This window comes from Nuphar pumila, chromosome 11, assembly GCF_984573655.1.
Source record: "Nuphar pumila chromosome 11, dmNupPumi1.hap1.1, whole genome shotgun sequence".
Lineage (NCBI taxonomy): Eukaryota > Viridiplantae > Streptophyta > Magnoliopsida > Nymphaeales > Nymphaeaceae > Nuphar > Nuphar pumila.
Window position 1 is genome coordinate 107,567,761 of NC_143259.1, and position 22,830 is coordinate 107,590,590.

General features: G+C 41.8%; 2 protein-coding genes across 2 annotated transcripts in view; one reads left to right on the forward strand and one right to left on the reverse strand.

Annotated features, from left to right (window-relative positions):
* LOC149822738 (succinate-semialdehyde dehydrogenase, mitochondrial-like) overlaps positions 1–22,830 on the reverse strand; it is a 165,456-nt gene that overhangs the window by 50,669 nt on the left and 91,957 nt on the right. The window contains exons 14-16 of the mRNA XM_089980026.1: positions 7,773–7,805; positions 7,308–7,340; positions 1,492–1,592 (exon numbers count right to left, since the gene is read on the reverse strand). Of these exons, the coding sequence (XP_089836152.1) occupies positions 1,492–1,592; positions 7,308–7,340; positions 7,773–7,805 (167 nt within the window). The remainder of the gene's footprint in view (positions 1–1,491; positions 1,593–7,307; positions 7,341–7,772; positions 7,806–22,830) is intronic.
* LOC149822739 (uncharacterized) lies at positions 10,732–13,178 on the forward strand. The gene is made up of 2 exons (XM_089981238.1): positions 10,732–12,788; positions 12,887–13,178. Exons 1-2 carry the CDS (start codon positions 11,953–11,955, stop codon positions 13,029–13,031), a joined length of 981 nt encoding a protein of 326 aa, XP_089837364.1. The 5' UTR covers positions 10,732–11,952; the 3' UTR covers positions 13,032–13,178.

Genomic DNA, 22,830 nt, shown 5'->3' on the forward strand with positions numbered 1-22,830 from the left:
AGAGAGATAGGAGTTAGCAAATGCTGCTAATGACATGGCAAGTTGGATGAGTTAACATAAAATTCAGTCTGCTGCACCAGTCTCTGACCTGAGTGCATCAAATTGGAATCCAAATGATTTCACCCAATGTTATAAAACCCATTGACTCGCAAGTCGACTTGGCATGAGTTGACTCGTGACTCGCCAAGTCAACTCGGTGACTTGGCCGAGTCATGACAAGTTTATATTTTCTACAAGATATGTAAAATGTAGTATTTATAAATGTTACATACAATATGTATGATAATATACATATTATGTATACAAAGTATATATATTATATTATTAATATATGCAAATATATCATTTATATACAATACACATAGTATGAATTATAATATACATAAGAAACATATATGTATCACTCGGCCGGGTCAACCTATGACTTGGTCAAGTTTTGCTGATTCTCAGGTCATTCAATAATTTGACCCATGAATGGCCAAGTCGAGTTGAGTCACCGAGTTGACTTGGCGAGTTTTTAAACACTGATTTCATCCCTTCTTACTTTAACACTGATTTCATCCTTTCTTACTTTGTCATTACATGCACTATAATAGTATTAAATTATTAGAGGTCTGGTTACATACATACATATATATAGGTGGTAGCTGCCTATCACTTTTCTAGCCTACTGCCAACCTACTGGGCTTTTAAAGGTGTTTTTCCATGTTTTCCTTAAATTCTACTGTACAGATGTGTTCTATATGCTTTATTTTATAGGAATCAACTCTTGGATAGTCTAATTCTGACAGAGGTAGGTTGTTTTTAATGTTTAAAAATCAACAATCTAAGATTTGCATAGATATTCAAGGCTTAAAAATCATGTTTTTTTATTGAGAAAACATGATCCAAGTGTCTTTTCCTAGCAAATAGATCTTGCCGAACACATGCTACCATATATATATATAATCTATTGAGTAAGGAACCTCCTAATGAAAATAAATTTTTTATTTATTTTATATTTTTGGCAGATCTGACCCTCTAAATGTGATCTACATGTTTGGTTTAGTAGAGATCAACCATTGTCCATTGGTTAATGTTTCTTAGACATGTATGACAGATTATCCGAGGGTTGAAAAATCAATGGCCTACAATGTACCAAATTTTCAACTCCAAAAAAAAATTGTATTTTCTGCATAAAAAAATATGATGCAATAGTCGATTTGTATGTATGTACACACACACACACACAGGTGTATCATGAGTGTGATGAAATTGGATGCCAGAACCTGATAGGTACAAGGGTTCAATTTGGTAAAAAAGACAGAGAAATAAGTCAACTATCGAAAGAACTGTATCCATGCAAAAAAAAAAGAGCTACATCAGTTCTCAGTAATGGAAGGGCTGAAACCTGCCGAGTATGAGTTTCTCATACACTTGTATACAGAAATCATGCCCCATATTATACATAATCAAGCTCAAATGAGAAAACAAAAACATAACTGCACCCACCTGGATATCAACATTTCAGTATTTGCATTGCCTAGTACTGTTGGTTCATAAAATGTCATACCAAGGCTATGCCTCTTTCCTCCAATCAAAACATTTGCCCCCTATTCAAGAAAGAAATCTAAATAAGATATGATAAATAAAAATTGCAGTGGAATGATATTATAATAGAGGTTTAAGAAGCACCGTAGCCACTTATCCTAAACAGCTTTGATGGTTTCATACTAAGTTACAAAAATATTAATTTGGTTACATAGTGGAGGGAATATAATCATTAGCTTATTCTGATACAATAGCATGCTGATAATTACAGGCATATTAATAAAACAATTTTATAATAGTCACACAAAATCAAAGTCTCTGTACCCTAAGCAGCACATCAAGCAAAGATTAAAACGTTGCCAAAACGAAAAGCTCCATTCCTGAACCCCAGGAGTCCATTCATATAGATCTACAGAAAATTTACAATCACCATAACAGTGAGCATAATCTACAAAAAGATTCTTGAATTGCGCCAATAAACATTTTACCAGACACGAGTCTTTTAAGACATTGCCACTAATGACTGGCATGCCTTTGCTATAGTATGCAGCAAGTTGTGGCGACTGACAATTCAATCTGGCAATAAAGATAAACAAACTATTCTAACATAAACAGGCTAAGATTCTTTATGTGGAAATTGTTGACAACCATATAAACAGTTTGTTTTATGAAAGAATAATTACTAAAAAATTCATACAACTTATGAACCTCATAATATGTACATTTAGTAAGAACTCTGAAAAATCCAATGACCAATTCACTAGTTCATCATAGAACACTAATTGGGGAATGATCAAAAGGTTCTTGATTGGAAAATCTCGAGTTATCATAAAGACCTTTCACATAGGTCTTTAATTCAACTGCTAGCACCCATTCCATTGTCCAAGCATACTTTCATTATCTCTCCCAACCTATTCATTTGTAACTACAAATACAACACAATTGCAAAGGTAAAACTTCACTACCCAAAGCACCTATGTGAACTATTAGCTACATCAAGCCACTTAAATTGTGTTTGCATATTATTCTGGATTGTTTGTATTTGAGCCCTATTAGATTTGTAAGAACTCTATCAGAAAATCACGAATCGTACTCTAGAAACAGTCTCCATCACTGGTAAGAGCTACTTTGTGCAATTATCCATACCGTTGAGAAATTGTTAAATTTCTATGTTGTTGACCATAGGGATAATTTGATTTAATTCCTTACGTGTGAATTAAAATTTTGATGTGTCTTTACGACTGTGATTTTTTTGAGGATCAATCCTAAGGAGGTAGGTTTGATCAAGGTACAAACTTTTTAATAAATCTTCATGTTATAGATGTATACCCGTGCCCGAGCTTCATCTTTTGGCGCTCCCGCTGACTGGTAGGAGCAGAGGGATTTCCTTACGAATGCCCTCAACACCCTGTCAGCGACGATGACTACACACGTCCAGGCGTAGGTGGCACAGCAGACGACATGTGTTCATCCTGATGAGGTTACTCCGAACCTCAAGACAGTCACATTTGAGAAGTTCTGAGGTTGGATCTGCCAACCTTCTCCAGGAAGATCGACCCATAGGCAGCTAAGAGTTGGGTCAAGGAGATAGAGCGAGCGTTCTGCGTCATGCCTATGTTCGAGGGCAGGCATATTGATTTTGGTACGTACCGGCTAAAGGGCGATGCCAAGAAGTGGTGCGACACCCTACGATGAGTGAAGTACGCAGGTGTGGAGGACATCCCCTGAGAGACGTTCAGGGAGGAGTTCCTAAATGCGTACTTCCTTGCTTATGCCTGAGAGTGTATGCAGCAGCAGTTCCTTGAGTTGGTTTAGGAGAACATGAGTTTGGTGGACTACACCACCAAATTCTGGAGTTTGGAACGCTACTGGCCGAACCTATTCGCTGATGATAAGGTGAGGATGGCGAAGTACGTACGTGGATTGAAGGATGGTCTCTAGGTTCGTGTGATGACGAGTCGACCTACGACGTTTAGCGATGTGATCGAGTTTGCATCCATCCTGAACGAGGAGTGGGAGTGATTCAAGGGTGGATCACAGAAGAGGAGAGGCAATGGGAGCAGCAACACAAGGAAGAACCCACCTACGGGCAGCAAGGCGCAGGAGGATAAAGTGAAGAGGCAAACGACCCAATAGAGTTTGGGGTAGGGGAAGACTCAATCTGTGTGCCAGAGGTGCAACAAGAGTCATCCTCAGGGCTCTTGTATGTTCTTCAAAGGGGTCTGCTACCAGTGCTAGCAACCCGGACACATCACAAGCTACTATTCAAACAAGTCGGAGGCTCAGAGCGGACAACAGTCACAGCAGAGACCTCAGCAGTAGGCGCAACGGAGGACGAATGAGAGAGTGTACGCGTAGGGCAATCAAGCCGACCTGATCGAAGGTATATTCGTAGTTGTTGATCATCTTGCTCGTGTGATGTTCGATTTGGGTGATACCCATTCATTTATTTCGCCTTTTTTTATAGGTTTGCTCGACCTCGTTTCGTCTAGCCTAGAGAAGGTTGTCGATTTGATATCTCTGATAGGTGTGTTTACTCGTTGTGGGAAGTACCTTCCTGTAGTTCGAGTGGTCATCAAAGGGCATGAGTTGTCTGCCGACCTGGTCATACTAGACATGACTTTCTACAATGTCATTCTGGGTATGGACTGGTTGTCCAGATACAATGTTACCCCTCAGTGTCGGGGGAAAAAGGTTTTGTTGGAGTGCCCTGACTTGTCTGTGCTAGTGTTTCAGGCGACTAGGTCTGTGAGTGAGGTGAAGATCGTCTCGGCTTTGAAGATCTCCAAGTACCACAAGCAGGGTTGTATAGTGTTCTTGGCCAGTGTGTCCGCGGAGAAGTCAGGCAACACCTTTGGAGCAGTTGGACGTAGTTCATGAGTTTCCAAACGTCTTTCCCGAGGACTTGTTGGGTTTGTCACCTCACAGGGAGATTGAGTTCTCGATCGAGCTAGTGCCTGGCACGACACCAGTTTCGCGCACGCCGTATTGCATGGCACCTGCAGAGCTGGTTGAGCTGAAGAAGCAACTGCAGAAACTTCTTGACAAGGGCTTCATCAAGCCGAGTGTGTCACCTTAGGGTGCACCAGTTCTCTTTGTCAAGAAGAACGATGGGTCTATGTGACTACCTACACTACCGCATATTGAATCAGGTAACCGTAAAGAACAAGTACCCTTTGCCTAGGATTGATGATTTGTTCGACCAGTTGCGTAAGACAAAGGTATTCTCTGATATCAATCTTCGTTCTGGGTACCATTAGTTGTGGTTGCGTTGAGCTCGAAAACGGCCGAGTAGACACGAGGCTCCCACACACGACAAAAATGTCCTAGTACAATGGTCGATCACTTGGGGATGGTCATACCCTCCCAAAAGTGTCTATGCTAAAGTGAAATACCTATCCATCTTGGTACGAGCTAGGAAAAATCAATCACAGGACTACGAAGTCGCTGGGACTATCGTCTGGCCCTAAAAAAACCCAAAAGATGATTCAAGGTACAGGGAACGAAACCAAACCCTCTGGATCCGAGCTAGATCAGTGTTGGGTTGATCTAATGCTACTCAGATAATCTAAATACGACTCACGATAATGATTTGATGCAACTAAATAAAATATGGCTCAAAAAATAAATTTAAGCATTGAATCATACCTGTATGAAAATCATGAAGGGTGCCAGCCCTTGTTGCATCATCCAAGGCGATCAAATGGATGAGGTGTTCCCGAAAATGCTGCATGGGTCCCCAAGAGGATACTTTGATACTGAATGTCAGAAACCCGACCCTAGGGAGGGATGGTTTCTACAAATCTAGCCTTGCCGCAAGAAAAATCCAGGAAAGAGAAATTTGTTCTCGATCTAGCTAGGCTCTGTATCAGATAGGGCCAACAATAGGGAAAATATTAATAAAATTATATTTTTCCCCTTTTATGCTCTTGTATGTGCCCTTAGTGGCCTATGTGCTCTTGCCCTTAGTGGCTCTTGTGATATTGTAATACTTTTTTGTATTTTGACCTTATTGGTTTTGTTCTTTGTCCTTGGTGGCTTTTATATCTTGTGCTCTTTGATTCCACTACAATACATACATACATCTATGAATGTGAACAGTCATGTCCGCATGCCCTAAGTTTTGAAAATTATCGCATCATACCAAGTGTATTCGTATTGTATCCCTCTACCACATCCGTTTCCATGTGACATAGGTTAGGCCAAAATTTAGAAGGGTTTCCCAACACTAGTACAATATACGTTCGTCTATGATTCATATCCCAAAACACTGCCTAATAATACGTTATGGCACGGTGGGAAACTGAATGAAATGCACCTTGACAAGTGGATATTATTTGCAGACTTGAGATTGAAATGTTGCTTAGGGAAGCTTGGAGATGTAAACAAAGCTAGTCACATCATGCAAGTTGTGCATGTGCGGACATCTTTCACTAAGGCTTCTTTCATGCAATTCAAGTAACAAACAGAGTTTATGGACCTTCATTGTCATTTCAAGGAGGTCCTGTTCTTGGAAAAGGATCATATGGGGTTAGCTGAATTCCTATTGTGGAAAATTGGAAATGGTTGGGAGGCTAAATTTAGGCCAGAAACATGTCAATTCTTTCCTCTCACTTCCTTTCTTAACCTGCCTAACTTAGAAAGATAAGACACACAAGTACCCATGACATTCATTATGCAATTGAATGTATCCTGAAGCACATTAAGTAAAACAAATATACATAATAAAATGAAACACTAATAAATCTCCATTCCATTAGCCAGTCAAAAAGGCGAGCACAGCACAGTATTTTTCTGCAAGACATTAACTTGACTCCTCGGTATGTTTGAACTAACTCATATTAGCACATAATCACTACTATATGTTCAATTTGGGCTTCACATTTATGAATTTTCATGAAGTCCTTAACAATCTACTATAATTGCTGTTAAGATAAGTCGACTAATTAGAGTTTTATTCATGCTTAAGGTTGTTTCTTATATTTTATAAATAATAAGGGACCTAACTGTAATTTTATTCTTTTGGCTAATCTCTACTTAAACAGGAGATTAGACCTAATTTCAATGTGAAGAACGACTTTTCCTCTCTCTCTCTCGGTCCTCTACTGTACCAATTTACAATTACTAATAGGAAACTCATTTCATACATGGTGAAATTTAATTTCTTGGGTCTCTAGTATATGAAGCTGATCATGTGCAAAGGGGCCATCTAGTTCTTTCTACGTATTGGCACCTTATGTTACTCCAATGGATTATTGTATGCCTTTACACCTATTTCATTTCTTGAGAAAAAATTCTCCCCAAAGTTCATTATCTATGCATAGTCATTTATCTACAAAGAAGACCAAATTTGAAGGCCCTTCCTTTTCATCCTTTTAGAATCAGGCATTCTTCGTCTAGACTAATTTTGAACAATTAACACAGCATTAAGGGAAGCAAGAATTGGAAATACATTTGTAAGTGGTAGTTGTTATCAGCTAAGGAACTATACAATCTTCAAGAGGAAATCCTCCCATTTCACCTCCACACATCATGCCATCCAAATCTTAGCAGGCACGAAAAAGAAATGGCCTAACAACAAACTTCCTTGGGTAGCGATATGTAGGACCAGCTTAATACTGCATTTAACATTAACCTGTTTGCGACTAAGTGACTAATCGTCGCTTTGTTTTTCTGCTGATATAACTTTAATATATCTTTTTTCTTCTCAAAAAGACACTTTTGAGGGGAAGAAAAAGAAAATAGTCACAAAAAGCAAAAACAGTTGAAAACCATACCTTTTTTGTGGCATCAAGGATAAATGACTCGACCTGCAAAAAGTTTAAGAAGCCATTGTTAGAGAGTCATATAGATATCTCATCTTGTGACATCAGGGCTAACTTTGCCTATCTTCAATAGTAGTATATTGTATAAATATACTTTTTCATTTCTTCACAAGGGCATTTTTGTCTCAGCCCACTTTCTTGTAGTGTGTGATTACTAGCAGAAACCATATGATTTTATCGTTGCCTTAATCTCCCTTCTCTCTTCCCCTCTATTGCCTCTTCTATTTTCCTTTCTTTCTTAATCTTTTCTTTGCTAATTTTTGTTATTGCAAACAGGTCAAGATGGCCATGGTGACATGAACAGCTATTTCACTAAAATAAATACTGCCCATCAAGATATTTAAAGAAAAAATAAGAAATTAAGTTTAAGTCAACATCCAACATATTAACTGGTAAATGATGAACTTTGATAATTACCTTTTGCATAGCAGCTTCGTTGATCAATGGGCCCTAAAAATTAAACATAAAAAAGAATTAGAACACAGAAGAATTTAAAACAAGGATCTTCACACACATGCATATATATGTATATGAAAAATATTGGTTACTAACTCATGAGTGAAAATTCCAAATTTTAAACTTTTTTTTTGCATATCTGACCCTCCAGATTTGATCTACATTTCTTGGTTTAGTAGAAACCGGCACTTGGATCATGTTTTTTTTCAATACGTAGACTGGATTTTCTGGGGGTTGAAAAATCAGCGCCCAACAATATATCAATCTTTTACCCCTCAAGAAATCGCATTTTTATGTTGAAAAGAATGATCCAAGGGTCAATTCTTACATTTTTTACAATGTTGAAGACATCCAGGGAGTCGAATTCGGTCAACACGACCCTTCCCATAAGTGTTTCAACTAGATCAACAAAGACTTGAAGACTTGGACAAATATAGTAAGCAAAGAAATGACAAAACATGGTCTAAATTTCATCTTGAACATGAATAAAGAGTTCTCATATAGGTGGGACAAGATTTGATGATACCACAACACGATGAAGAGAGACAAATAGATACATGTACACTGTACATAAATATGCTGTAATACATCTCAATCAGGGATGGAGAGAAAATAAGAAAGTGGAGATGTAACGCCCCAAAATTTCAAACTTGTGAACCTTTCAGAAAACAGGCAAGAGACTAGAAAAAAATCTTTTTCCTTCAGAGTTTGTTTATGAAATCAGCGGAAGACTATTCTTTTGTTAAATTTAAAAAGGGCAAGCTAACAACTTTAGGCACGTTAGCTAAAAGAACCAAAAAGTACAAAATTCGGATACCCAAAGGAAAATCCGTGACAAACCCAAAAACATTAAGGACGCGAGCTAAGAGTAGGAAGAGGGGATCTAGAAGTCATCACGCCATCGCCTGTGGTGTACCTAATCATCACCTGTACCTATAGAATGAGTTAGTTTCGCGAAAAACTAGTAGGTGCACAAGAAACTACAGGAAACTGAATTAAGTACATTTAATTCAGTATGCTAAGCAGTTTAAAGCAGATATGCAGTTAAACAGGTAAGCAGGGCAAACGGGTAAGCAGTGCAGCAGTATGCAGTTCAGAGCAAGTAAGCAATGCAACTGTCGATCGCAACCAGACGATTCATTTGATCGTAAGCTGTAAACTACCATGCAACAAGCTTGTTTTCGTTCCTAAAACGGGGTCTCTACATTTAATCATTATCAGGACATCGTTTGTCGCTCTCACTATTTCTAACAAACTCTTTGTCCTAAACAACCTTAATTTATTCTCATCTCTCAAAGCCTTACGCGGCCAACTGTCACCTGTTATGACTCACTAAGGCGTCATACTTTCTCAAAAAAAGTCCACCCTTCTATAGAAGGTCCAAAACATGATCTAAAATCAAATAATGATCTGATTTTCACATCTGAGTCTTGCATGAAAACATGCTAAAACAGAAAGCCGAAACCTATGTCACAGGGACTCGGCAAAACAGGTGCCGCACCCGCGTCGACGCGACGCGGGATCGCGTGCGAGTGCGGCACCGGGTGCGGTCAACATGACCCTGGGTGCGGTCAACGCACCCAGGGTCATTTTTGTCCAAATTTTTGGGTGAAATTCCCCCCCCCCCCCCCCCCCCGATGAAAAGGAGGAGGATTAGGGCAAAAATTTTTTTTTGCCCTAATCTCTCCTCTCTCTCCCCCTAAGCTCGAGCTCTCCCATCGCCGCCCCAGCTCCGCCGCCCCCAGCGTCGCCGCCCCCAGCTCCGCCGCCCCCAGCGTCGCCGCCCCCAGCTCCGCCTCCCAGACTCCTCCTCTCAGCTCGCAGGTATGTCTCTCGTCTTCTTGGGTCGGCTGGGGAGGGGCCGAGCACCCCCCCCCCCCCTCTCTCGGTCTCTTGTTGGGTCGGTAGGGGAGGGGCTGAGCCTCCCCTGCTCCCTCATTTTTCGGCACAGGAGGGGCCGAGCCCCTCCCCCATCCTTTTTTTTTTTTGGGTCGACAGGGGAGGGGCCGAGCCCCTCCCCCATCTTTTTTTTTTTTGGGTCGACAGGGGAGGGGCCGAGCCCCTCCCCCATCTTTTTTTTTTTTGGGTCGACAGGGGAGGGGCCGAGCCCCTCCCCCATCATTTTTCTTTTTGGGTCGACAGGGGAGGGGCCGAGCCCCTCCCCCATCTTTTTTTTTTTTGGGGTCGACAGGGGAGGGGCCGAGCCCCTCCCCCATCAGGTTTTTTTTTTGGGTCGACAGGGGAGGGGCCGAGCCCCTCCCCCATCAGTTTTTTTTTTTGGGTCGACAGGGGAGGGGCCGAGCCCCTCCCCCATCTTTTTTTTTTGGGGGTCGACAGGGGAGGGGCCGAGCCCCTCCCCCATCAGTTTTTTTTTTTTGGGTCGACAGGGGAAGGGCCGAGCCCCTCCCCCATCTTTTTTTTTTTTGGGTCGACAGGGGAGGGGCCGAGCCCCTCCCCCATCTTTTTTTTTTTGGGTCGACAGGGGAGGGGCCGAGCCCCTCCCCCATCATTTTTTTTTTGGGTCGACAGGGGAGGGGCCGAGCCCCTCCCCCATCTTTTTTTTTTTTTTTGGGTCGACAGGGGAGGGGCCGAGCCCCTCCCCCATCAGTTTTTTTTTTGGGTCGACAGGGGAGGGGCCGAGCCCCTCCCCCATCAGTTTTTTTTTTTGGGTCGACAGGGGAGGGGCCGAGCCCCTCCCCCATCAGTTTTTTTTTTTTTTTGGGTCGACAGGGGAAGGGCCGAGCCCCTCCCCCATCTTTTTTTTTTTGGGTCGACAGGGGAGGGGCCGAGCCCCTCCCCCATCTTTTTTTTTTTTGGGTCGACAGGGGAGAGCCCCTCCCCCATCTTTTTTTTTTTTGGGTCGACAGGGGAGGGGCTGAGCCCCTCCCCCATCTGTTTTTTTTTTTTGAATTGAATTGAATTGAAAATTGTAATGTATTTTTTTTTTTTGTGTTTTCAGGATAAAAATGACGGATAAAGGGAAAGGACTTGCGTCATCCTCATCCCAACATGTGAGTTCTGCTGCTAGTTTTGCTGATAGTTGCAGTGGGATTGATGATGTGGGGCCACTATGGATACATGTAGATAAACTTGCAAAAACTGGAGAAGGAGGTGGTGGGAACAAAAGATTTCGATGCAAGCTCTGCGAAAAAGATTTTGTTGGGTCTTACACAAGAGTGAAGGCTCATTTGTTGAAGATACCAGGACATGGCATTTCAGCTTGCAGAAAAGTTGATGAGTCAATGCGAAGGCAATACAAGAAAATACAAGAAGAATATGAGAAGAGAAAGGCAATGGCCGATTCTTCTGCAGTCAGTGTGCCATTTGCAAGCCATCAAGAAGATGCTGAAAAAAAAAAAAAGTCAATCTAGGAGGTAGAGGAACGATACAAGCAGCATTCAATACATATGGAAGAGAAGAATTGGATAGAAAAGTTGGGAGGTATTTTTATTCTGGTTCACTCCCATTTAATGCGGCTAGAAATCCTTATTGGAAGGATTTAGTAACATCCTTGGCAAATTGTAATTTGAGTGGTTATGTGCCTCCAAGTTCAGAAAAAATACGAACCACACTTCTTGCAGAAGAGAGGGCAAACGTGGAGAGGTTGCTAGAAATTAAAAAATATTCATGGGAGCAAAATGGAGTTTCCATTGTGTCTGATGGATGGACAGATATTCAAAGGCGTCCATTAATCAATTTCATTGCTTGTTCGCTTAGTGGCCCAATATTCTTGAAAGCAGTTGATGCATCTGGGGAATATAAAAATGCAGAGTATTTGAAGGGATTGTTTATAGAAGTGATAAAAGAAGTGGGTGATCAGAAAGTGGTACAAATCATTACAGACAACGCTCCGGTTTGTAAAAGTGCAGCGTTGAGTTTGGAGAGTGAGTACCCTCATATTTTTTGGACTCCTTGTGTAGCACACAGCTTAAATCTAGCCCTAAAGAGCATATGCAACCCCAAAGAAGAAGAAAATTCACAAGCATATGCTTTATGTTCATGGATTGAAGATTTAGAAAGAAATGTCAAAAGCATTAGGAATTTTGTTGTTAACCACCATCGTGCTAATGCTATATTTAATAGGCATTCTGATTTGAAATTGTTGAAGGTCGCTGAAACACGTTTTGCGTCCATCATTGTGATGATGAAGAGGATTAAAAGAGTGAAGAATGCTTTGATTAACATGGTGACTGATGAAAATTGGACATTCTATCGTGTTGATGATGATATGAAGGCTCAAGAAATTAAGAAATTCATTCTTGATGATGAGTTTTGGGACAGAGTGGTATACTTCCTTCAATTTACGCAACCTATTTGGGAAATGTTAAGAGAAGTTGATAAGGATGAGCCCATGCTTCACAGAGTTTATGAAATGTGGGATAATATGATTGAAAAAATACAAGCTATAGTTTTCATGCATGAAGAAAAAAATCCTGCATTGGATGATTCCGATTTTTTTAATCATATTCATTCAATTTTAGTCAGAAGATGGTATAAGAGCAACACTCCTTTGCATTGCATGGCACATTCTCTTAATCCAAAATATTATGCAAATAAGTGGCGGGCTGGTGGTATTGGTCGTGTCCCTCCAAATTTAGACCCAGAGCTATCAAGACATAGAAATATGTGTATGACAAGACTTTTTCCAGAAGCACATCTTCTACATCAAGTCACACAAGAGTTTGGAAAATTTTCATCTTCGAGATTATATGCACCGGCATTATTCGCGAGAGAAGAAGATAATATAGATCCTATCACATGGTGGTCAACATTTGGATCGGAAACACCTCTTCTGCAACGTCTTGCATTAAGATTGCTATCGCAGCCTGCTAGTTCATCTTGTTGTGAAAGAAATTGGAGCACATATTCTCAAATCCACAACATGAAGAGAAATAAACTCACCAGCAAGCGTGCAGAGGATTTAGTATATGTTCATTCAAATCTTCGATTACTTTCGCGAAGCAATGATGAATACAGGTACTAATTTGCTCTCTTGGTTATTTGATTATTTCTTAGTTTTCATTTAAATATACTTGTATTGTATTTATCATTTTCAAATTGGGTTTATAATGCAGACAAGGAACATCCAAATTTTGGGATGTAAACCCAGAAGAGTGTGACTTCGAGGGAGAACATGAATTCAACGTAACAAACATGGATTTAGCTGAGCCCAGTATTCCTTCTAATGATGCATTTGATGATGAAGAAGAAAATTATTAGCATCCATTACTTCATCAGGATATACTTTGGTATGTAATTTAGTTCTTTTATGCATACTTATTTGATTGATATTTAGGTCGATTTATGTAATTGCTTTACTTATTTGATTGATAATTTGATATTTAGGTAATTTGATATTTAGGTTGATATACTACATGCATGATAAATCATATTATGAGTTTATGACAATGTTTACTGTTAAATGTTAAAACTGTTAAAACTTCAAAATTATATATATATATATATAATTTTTTTTTTACATTTTTGCCCCTGCCGCACCCCCGCACCCGGGTTTTTTGGAAGTGCCGAATCCCCGCACCCGCACCCGCACCCGCTCCCGCACCCGCACCCATGTGACATAGGCCGAAACTATAGATTCATAAGTGGCTATCCCAATCAAACTCAGAAGATCATCACAACTCACCATAACTTTTTATGGTAATCACAAACACAAGATCCACGTCGGATCGCTCGGTCCGAGAAAAAGTACGACCTCACAGGGAAGATAACGCCCTAGATGGTATACCTGGTCTTGGACCATACACTTCCTCATATGAGTTCACCGTCTTTGCAGCTACCCGTTCGTGGACAGTGTACATCCTCACAGAGAATCTACCAGCCTAGCTTGGTCACCTCGTCTTGGAAATGTATAACCTCACAAGGAATTCCGCCCTAGATGGTATACTTGGTCTTGGACCATACACTTCCTCATAAGAGTTCACCGTCTTTGCGGCTACCCATTCGTGGACAGTGTACATCCTCACAGAGAATCTACCACTCTAACCGGTTACATAGTCTTGATCATACATACTCTACAGAGAAACCTTTGAGAACTCGATCCTCAACAAATGCCATATACAATGAAAATCATTGCGATACACGCATCAACACAAATATTGACCGCTCTCAAGGTCGATAGCCACTATTAAAATCAACAAGATCAACGTCGGATCACCTGGTCTAGAAATGTATAACCTCACAAGAAATTCTGCCCTAGATGGTATACCTGGTCTCGGACCATACACTTCCTCACAGGAGTTCACCGTCTTTGCGGCTACCCGTTCGTGGACAGTGTACATCCTCACAAAGAATCTACCACTCTAGCCGGTTACTTGGTCTTGATCATACACGCTCTCGCATATAATCCTTTGGAGATCAGGTCCTCAACAGACAACCAACTCAGTGATACATGCATTAATACAATCGACTGCTCCAAACCATTGACTGCTTTTGGGGTCAGTAGCCACCAATATGGGCACAAGCATGTATATCAGCAATATGCATCGTATCACTCCACATGGTAAAACAAAACACACGATCACCCATTCCTCTAATAAGGTTCCATGAACCATAAACATATTATCGCATACTTCCAGCATTTCTTATCACGTGGCATAACAATCACATCACACATAAGCATATAATCCTACGCATCGTATTATTACCACAAGGAACATTACAAACCTCAAATAGGACCTCAAAGCATGCGTAAACGATAGATGAGAACACGCAGATATGGCAATCTATTTGATTATATAGGCAAAGAGTAACTAACTCTATCTGACAGCTAAACAAAACAACTGAATAAGACAAGCACTCATAACAATGCTCGTAATACATACAATTACCATCAAATGGCTCAGTCCATCAACAAGTAATTAAATTAATCGTAAGGCATAAACTATTGTATCGCAAGCTATTCATAAACTATACATGATAAGCAATCATACGGCAACAGTTATATCACAATATGTAAGCAGCTTATAAGACAAGCGGCCACATCAATCCTAGTTGCCACCAGTTCGTAGATTACGAGCTCTATGCAATCACATCAATCATAAGAGATGCAAGCCAACGTGTTACATTACAATAAGCACCAAACAATTCGATCAAGGGGTAAAGCAAGTCACATGCTAATATGTAGCAACTGGCATAATATTATTATAAGCATTTAACTAGTATGAGAAGTTAGATGTTACTTAGCAAAGAACTGCGTAAGCAGTTTAACAAACTAGAGTAATGCCTCGACAGGCGGGTACAGCTCAACGAGTAGCATACTGAACTACCGAGCAAGCAAGCAATCGACCAGTGTGAGCAGACTTTATGTTTCAATATTACTGGCCTGCGGGTACGCGCAGGCAAAACGTAGAAACAACTGAGACTAGTTCGGGCGTCTGTTATTCTATGTATTTTCAATAACCCGAATTGCTAGTTGAGTCCGCTCTTAAAGGTACGACTTTAGCCGAGAGAGGATTCCCCAAAGGCAGGTAAGCAGTGCCACGGATGCATCCAACTTCTGCAGAAGTGTTGAGCTAACTATTGTAGCCCTTTTCCCCTAACTCCAATGACTAGGGAGGCCGGATCATTACTCGTGGGGTGGTTGTTAACAACCTGTCCATTGGAGTTTTGTACCACTCTGTCCTCTCCCTTGACAGACAACAAGAAGCGAATGGGTGCGTTAGGGGTTGCTTAACTAACGACCCATCCTATGCTGTGGTCATTAAACCACTCGAGCATCTTGCCTATGAAGGCGAATGTGAGGTCATTTCATCTGATTACAGCATTGTGCATTTAGCACTATTCGAGGTCACACGATTGTCTCATCCGATCATCGCAGTACTAGCGTGTAGTGCACGACTACAAGTACTCTAGGATGAAAGGGGTATAGTTCCTCAATAGAAACCTCAACAGAAGTGTTTCACAAAGATGTAATGCTTCTCAAACTATACTTTGACATTCTTTGTCTTTTGAAACAACCAGCAACTTGTGCCAACATTTGACATGTGATTATCTCGAATCTCATCCGCTATTGGGGTATCTACATGCCTCGCATGACTCGATACCAGCCTCGATAGACGGGATACGAGTTTCTCAACAGAACCAACCAATCGCATCCTTCCAAATGCTTCGGTTTGGGCAGTCTTTAATGCTTTTGCGCAGCTCCCTAAAATCTCAAGTCGACTCTGCAGGACTGCGTACACGAAGAGCCAGAATCCTTGCGAGGTATCCCTCTCCTTAGACGAAGATGTATCGTCAGCTCCCAACTCAACTCTCGTCGTAAGAGAGAGAGTGGTAAATGCCCCTTGCATCCTCCACGAGGATGCCTCTAAAGCGTATGCAATGAGCGAAAACTTGAGCGTCATCTGCAATAGCAAGGCAGTAACAACACATGCAAAAGCAAGGACCTGAGCGCAAAGCGCGACATCAAAGTAAAGACAGCAGGAGTGCAATGCAAAGCCTGAGCGCGAAGCGCGACAGCATAGAAAAGATCGAAAGCAGGAGTGCAATGCAAAACCTTTGCGTAATGCGTGACGGCAAAGCAAAGACTCGACAGAAAGTAAAGGACAAGAATCGCGAAACCGCATCCTTGAGTTACATGCGTACTCGTATAAATATATATGATATATATGCATATATATTTATTTAATTGTCCTTTTTAGTTAATTGAACTCAATTCAATTGTCCAAGTCTTCTATACAATCTTCCCCTACCTTGGAGAGTTGCGAGTTTGCTGACGTATGCGGGTGTAAACGATGGATGGCTCGGATCGCGGAGCGCAAGCGGGATCCGTCGTACGAGCTGCAAAAGTGACGATCTTAGCAAGCTAACACCGAAAATAGCAAGGACAAGGGCACTCCCGCTGTCCTGACGTGGAAGAGGCAGAGGCAGGAGCAATGTGCCTCTGCGAACCTGCTTTAAGTGTAAGAAGCAGGGGCAGGGGCTGTGAGCCCCTACTGACCTGCTGTCAGCAGACTACGAGGAGGCAAGGGGGGCTGCACCACTACCTTATGAAGGCAACGAGGGAGGCCAAGGCGTTGACCTGTTTGCCAGAAGAGCAAAGAGACAGGGGACCAAGCCCCTACCCGTTCGCATAAAGGGGGAGGCAGGAGGCTTCGCCCCTGCCTGTCGAATACGCAAAGAGGCAGGGGCTTGGCCCCTGCCTGTCGAACACGTAAACAAGCAAGGGGCGAAGCCCCTGCCTGACGCCTGAAAAGAGGGAGCAGGGAGGGGGCTTGACCCCTCCCCTGAACAACGGGGGTGCAAAGAGGGGCTCGACCCCCCTCCCCTGCCGTAACAAGGAGCAGGGAGGGGCTCGGCCTCCTCCCCTGTCGTAAAAGAGAGCAAGGAGGGGCTCGGCCCCTCCTGCGTACTACGAAGGCAGGGAGGGTCGAGCCCTCCCCTGCGAAGATCGAAGGCAGAGAGGGCTTGAGCCCCTCCCTACGATAAACAAAGGCAGAGAGTAGGGAGACAACTAGGAGGGGTGCTCGGCACCACCCTCCTGGTAGACCCAGAGAGAGGCAAGGGGGGTTCGGCTCCTGCCGAGAAACAAGCGGCAGGGGCCAAGGCCCCTGCAGACCTATGATAGGCAGGCGATAGGGGGCGTTGCCCCTGCCGACAAAGGACAGGCAGGGCTCCCGCCCCTGCCGAAGAAACGACAAGCAGGGGCTTTAGCCCCTGCCGATCCAAAAGTTTCAGGCGACAGGGGCGATGCCCCTGTCGGCCTGCCAAAAGATGACAGGTAGGGGCCACAGCCCCTGCCGGCCAAAGGCAACAGAGAGAGAGTGAGGGGCGTACCTGGAAGTTGTCGATGTCGACGACGGCGTCGACGGAGGGAACAACGGCAGTCGGCGGTGGCAGCAGCGGAGGGGGTCCCCGGCGAGCAGAGGGAGCTCCGACGTTGGGGGCTCCTCTGCGAAACCGAAGAGGCACGAGGGTATGGGGGTTGGGTACGGAGGCGTCGCCTAAGAGAGAATGAGAGAGCAAGAGAGGGGAAGGGGTTTCGTATTTGAAACCCCCCCTGTCTCGCTGTCTTTAGAAGACTCGAGAGAGGCGGTGAGGCTATGCCTGACCGCCTCACCTTTTGTATCCGGGTCGGGTCCAAATCTGGATCCGACCCGGGTTCAACAAATTTTATTTTATTTTTTTTTTTGTGGTTTTACAGGAGAGACTCAAGAAATACAAAGAGAGTTGGGCAAAGAGATCCCCTTGACTCCCCAATGCCTATGTCACATGGGTGCGGGTGCGGGGATGCGGCACTTCCAAAAAACCCGGGTGCGGGGTTGCGGCAAAAATATAAAAAACTATATATATATATATATATATATATATATATATATATATATATATATATATATATATATATATATATATAAAGTCCAAAAGTTGGACATAAATGACCCTGAGTGTAATAACTCAGAAATTTAGAGGTTTTGGGCCTAGGATCCATTACCCAGATCCAAAAGAAATAGAAAAAAAAAGATATTAAAAATATATATATAGTTACTGAATAAATAATTAACTAAACCTAATTAAATAAATAAAAAAGGTGTATTTTGGGTCGAATCCACTGTTGGACCCAAATGGATCCAACTGTGGATCCGACAGTTCACTGCCAAACCGAATCCATGTTAGGATGGATCCAACTTGTGGATCCAACACTATAAAGTCGACCCGGATCCACGCTATGGTGGATCTGGTATCGCGGGTCGCGGGATTCAAACCCGAACCCGGACCTGGCCAAGCCTTATAAAAACTTAAAGGCAAAGAATCGTGCCTAGGGCACGATTCTTGCCAAGACTCAAGAAGGGGAAGGTTACAGAGGGTCGTAACTAACTAACTCTGCCTTTCGCGGAGGGAGGGAGAGCATGGGGTCGATAAAGAGGGGGGGTGGAGGGAAGCCTCACCCTTCACTCTGCCCTGGGTTTCTCTCTATCATGCTTGGGCCTCTCTGACGATCTTGCGCTCACCCGCAGAAGCACCGGCATCGAAAAGCTCCGATCACCTGCCGCTTCAGTCGCCATACACCTCAACAAGTGATTTCCTCCTCCAGTCGTCGGAAAAAGGTAGGATTCTGCACCTTTTCTTGTCAGGTGTTGATTGCATCCGGTTGTGTTTGGGTCGGTCCAGGGGAACCCCGATTTTTCCCTCACGTTACGAGCATGTTAAACCCCGATTCTGGTGTGTTTACAAGACGATGATGTGAGTCTTGACTGCTGGAAAACTCTGACATGTGAGTGGAGGTTTCCAGCAGCGGCGATTCTTGTTGTAGGATCCTGTGCTACTATTGTAAGAGTTGAGTGATTCTTGAATGGGATTGGGTTTTTGTGGGAAGATTAGAAAGGGGTTTTTCTTTTGATTTGTAACCCTTTCTGATTAGATATCAATTGATCTCTGGTTGTGGGTGTTTCTGTCATGCCGGAACTTAAGGTATGCATGGTGTGCTCCAATGCAGTGTTGGAGATCTTGGTGGCCACTACACTGATTTGGATATTTTTTTTTCTCTCTTGCCTAACCGTAACCTGGGAAAAATCTCTAATCCAATAGATTTGGGGGTTCTTGGTTAAAGCAATGGGTAAACTCACCCGTGAAAAGAAAAAAAAAAGAATACCCCAGATTTGGGGGTTTTCTGTAATACCCGTAAAAATTTATGATGGGTATTTTTATTCCTATTGGATCGGGATCCGTTACCCGGATCCAAAAAGGGGATATATCTATAAAGGAGTGTTAAAAATATATATGTATAATAACAATATTTAATAAATAAATAAATAAAATTATTTTTAAGAGAATACTATTAGTATAAAAATGAATGACTTGGGGTTGGATCCGTGGTTGGACCCAAATGGATCCAACCTGTAGATCCAGAATTCGTTACGGATCCCCATTCATCGTGGATCTAGCGGAGAGCTAATCCAGATCCACATAATGGTGGATCCGGCATAGCGGGTCACGGGGTTCGGACCCGAACCCGATACGATTTTTTTTTTAAATAGGGGCCGATTACAAGAATCGTGCCGAGGGCACGATCCTTGCAAGAGAGCCAAAGAAGGGGGAGGGTTTACAGAAGGTAACCAACCCCACCCTTCTCGGAAAGAAGGGGGTGGAGTTCAGCGCGTTAAAGGGGGGCTGGAGGGGGGTCTCTCCTCTTCGTCTCTGTCACTCTCCTCTCTTCCTCATGCTCGATCTCTCAATATTTCCCTCTCGGCCCGAGCTCGGCAGTGGCGACATCGACACCGGCTCCCTCACAGTGGAGTAATCGATGCAACCTCCCAACCGCGGCAACCACCTCCTCCAGTCGCCGGAAAAGGTAGGATCCTGTACTTTTTTTTTCTGTAGGTATTGAATGAAATCGGTGTGCGATTAGGGTCTGTCAAAGAGAGGGAACCAAAGGTTCGATTGAGTCTTGGGTTGCAGGTTGTGTTGGATGTCCAAGAAACCCTCGGATCGATCCTCTAATTTGGGGATTTTTCGATTCTTGGTGTCTGATTTGGGGATTTTCCTATTTTTGGATTTGATACACTGAATAAGGAAGGGGGGGGGGGGGGTTCCTATTTTGGGACTCGATAAACTGAATACGGAAGGGAAAGAGGTAAACAAAATTTGTTTATTTTGGGTTCAAGTGGGGGATGTTAAACCATATGAAAGAATCAGTATTTTGGTTCAATTAAATTTTTGTTTTAGCGTGATGCCCAGTTTCAACGTTATTTGCTACAAAAATCTTGGATTTTATTTGGGTAATAAATTTGTTATAGTTTCCTGAGTTGTTGGTTCATGCTAGTCATCGATTGATTTGAGATGGTTCTCATGCACTGTTGGTTCCATGTGAAACGATGTTTTTGGATAGGTGTTTGAGAATTGTACATACAAAACTGATCATGTGCTTATTCATGTACCCATTTTGTTGATTTGATTTTTGATAGGCCTTAAACCCGAATCTCTACTGAAACAAATAGAAATGAAGTCTATGGTTTTTGTTAGAATTGATATATTGAACTTTACCCTAACTTGCGTTTTCTTGATCAGATTAGCTTTTCCTGATCAACCTTGTTTCTTGATTAACTGCATGGGCAACTTCCACATCTGATTTTAATCTTTAAGCAAATCTGTATATGTTTTATTGCTTATCTAATCTCGTTTGAGAATAAAAAAGATATATTATTAAGCATATCTTCTTGATTGATGAGTTGTGTGGATGCAGAATGTTTGATACTGTAACCGACACCTTTAAAACTAAACAGGATGGTTTTGGATCTTTTATTATTTTTGGATTAGCCAGAGATGGCGATTTCATGTTAACACGAAAGAGTATCCTTAAGATCAGTGTTATTTTTCTTATATACCCTATTAGCAGTTAATTCTAATAGGGGACATTAGCTGTATATGTAAGAAATTATTTCAGTTCATGAATTATCTGAATATTGACACATTTGGAGCTGTTATCAGATCTTATCTTATTTTGGTTGTGACTGATTATTGAATCTGGCTGAAGAAGTAACATGTTATCTGTTTTCTTTAAAATTAGTTCGATTAGATATTGCACTCTTATACATAAAATGTTATATTTCTTTTAAATTCCACCGAGGTGTGTTTTTGAACTGATTCTGTGTTCAACTGCCTTCTATATTGGACAGTTGTCAGCAAAAAGATAGTTTACCACAAATTTCAGGATAGCTTAATTGCTATTTAGCTGAAAATAAATCGGTTAGAACAAAATCTTAAGTTATATGATACTTTTGTTAACAAGAGCAACTGGGTCATATTTATCAGATAGATAACTATGATGGGTACTCATGTTTAGTATACGGGGAGCAATGGATATAACATATGACAAGAAAATTTTGGGACTTAGTTGGATGTTTAGCTAGGAGGATAGCGGGTTCGGGATTGGTAAAGCCGACCATCGTCCCTAGCATATGCAGAAACTCATCTTTCTGTCGGTGTATATGAAAAATGTTATTTTAGCCTTTCAATATACTGATTGTGCAATCATGAAGGTGATCATGGTTCAGTTATTAACAATTTTTTTCTTTGAGCATGTATGCTTGATGTGTATGTGAAATTTTACATGTACACTCCCACACTCAAAAGAGATATGCATTGGTTAATACCCGTATGTGATGTAGGTGACACACATAGTGAAGATGCTTATGATTGAGATATGACATGCTTATGATTGCGTTAGGGTTGCATGAGTGCAAATGCATTTGGCACATGTTAGCATGCTTTATAGTTTGTAACATGTGAGGTAATTGATGTCTAATAATATGTCATGACCAAGTTGTTTTGATATGGGCGCATACATGATATGAATGTGTGCAGCCTTGAAGATTCAATTGCTGAATCTGGGTTATGTTCATGTGTGTGGATGTTAACACATGAAAAGGTTTCCTGTGCCTATATTGATGGGACTTGTTTATTTATCGTGCATTTATGGATTTGTTTTGAGTACATGTGCATACACGAAATCGATGTGTGTTTAGCATGTAAAATCAGGTATAAATGTCCTTATGTGCTTATGGATGATGGATGAATGCATGTGTGTTAAGTGATTACATGAAAGCATTTACACATGGATGGTGAACACATGCATATGATTGTGGAAGCTCATGCACATTGTTAAAATGGTATGAATGAATGTGCATTTGGAATCATGTTGGTATTATTGCATACATTGCAAGTTGTTATGATCTTTGCATACGATGCATCGATGGTCTAAATGAATCATCACAGGCCTGGAGAGCCTTAAGCTTGGGTTTGCTTTTTCTTTAATTGGTTAAATGCATCGCAAACATCATACTTTTTATTATTGTTCTATATTGCACTGTTCGATGTGTTTCCACGGGCTGGAGTCTCGTGATGGTTCTCGCAGGGGTTGATGCGAGCTTTTGCCTTGTTTTTGCATGTGGAACTGCAAAACTCAATAATTGGCTTTTAATAAAAAGATAACGAATAAGAACAGTGTAATATACGTTCTGGGATATCTCATCTGGAGTATGAGAATCTTAGAGATCTGGTCTTG

Excerpts from the sequence above, each read along its gene's own strand:
- LOC149822739 (XM_089981238.1), top strand. The coding sequence starts at position 11,953 with ATGATGAAGAGGATTAAAAGAGTGAAGAATGCTTTGATTAACATGGTG. Across the intron at positions 12,789-12,886 it reads CGAAGCAATGATGAATACAG|ACAAGGAACATCCAAATTTT; the intron begins GTACTAATTTGC and ends TTTATAATGCAG.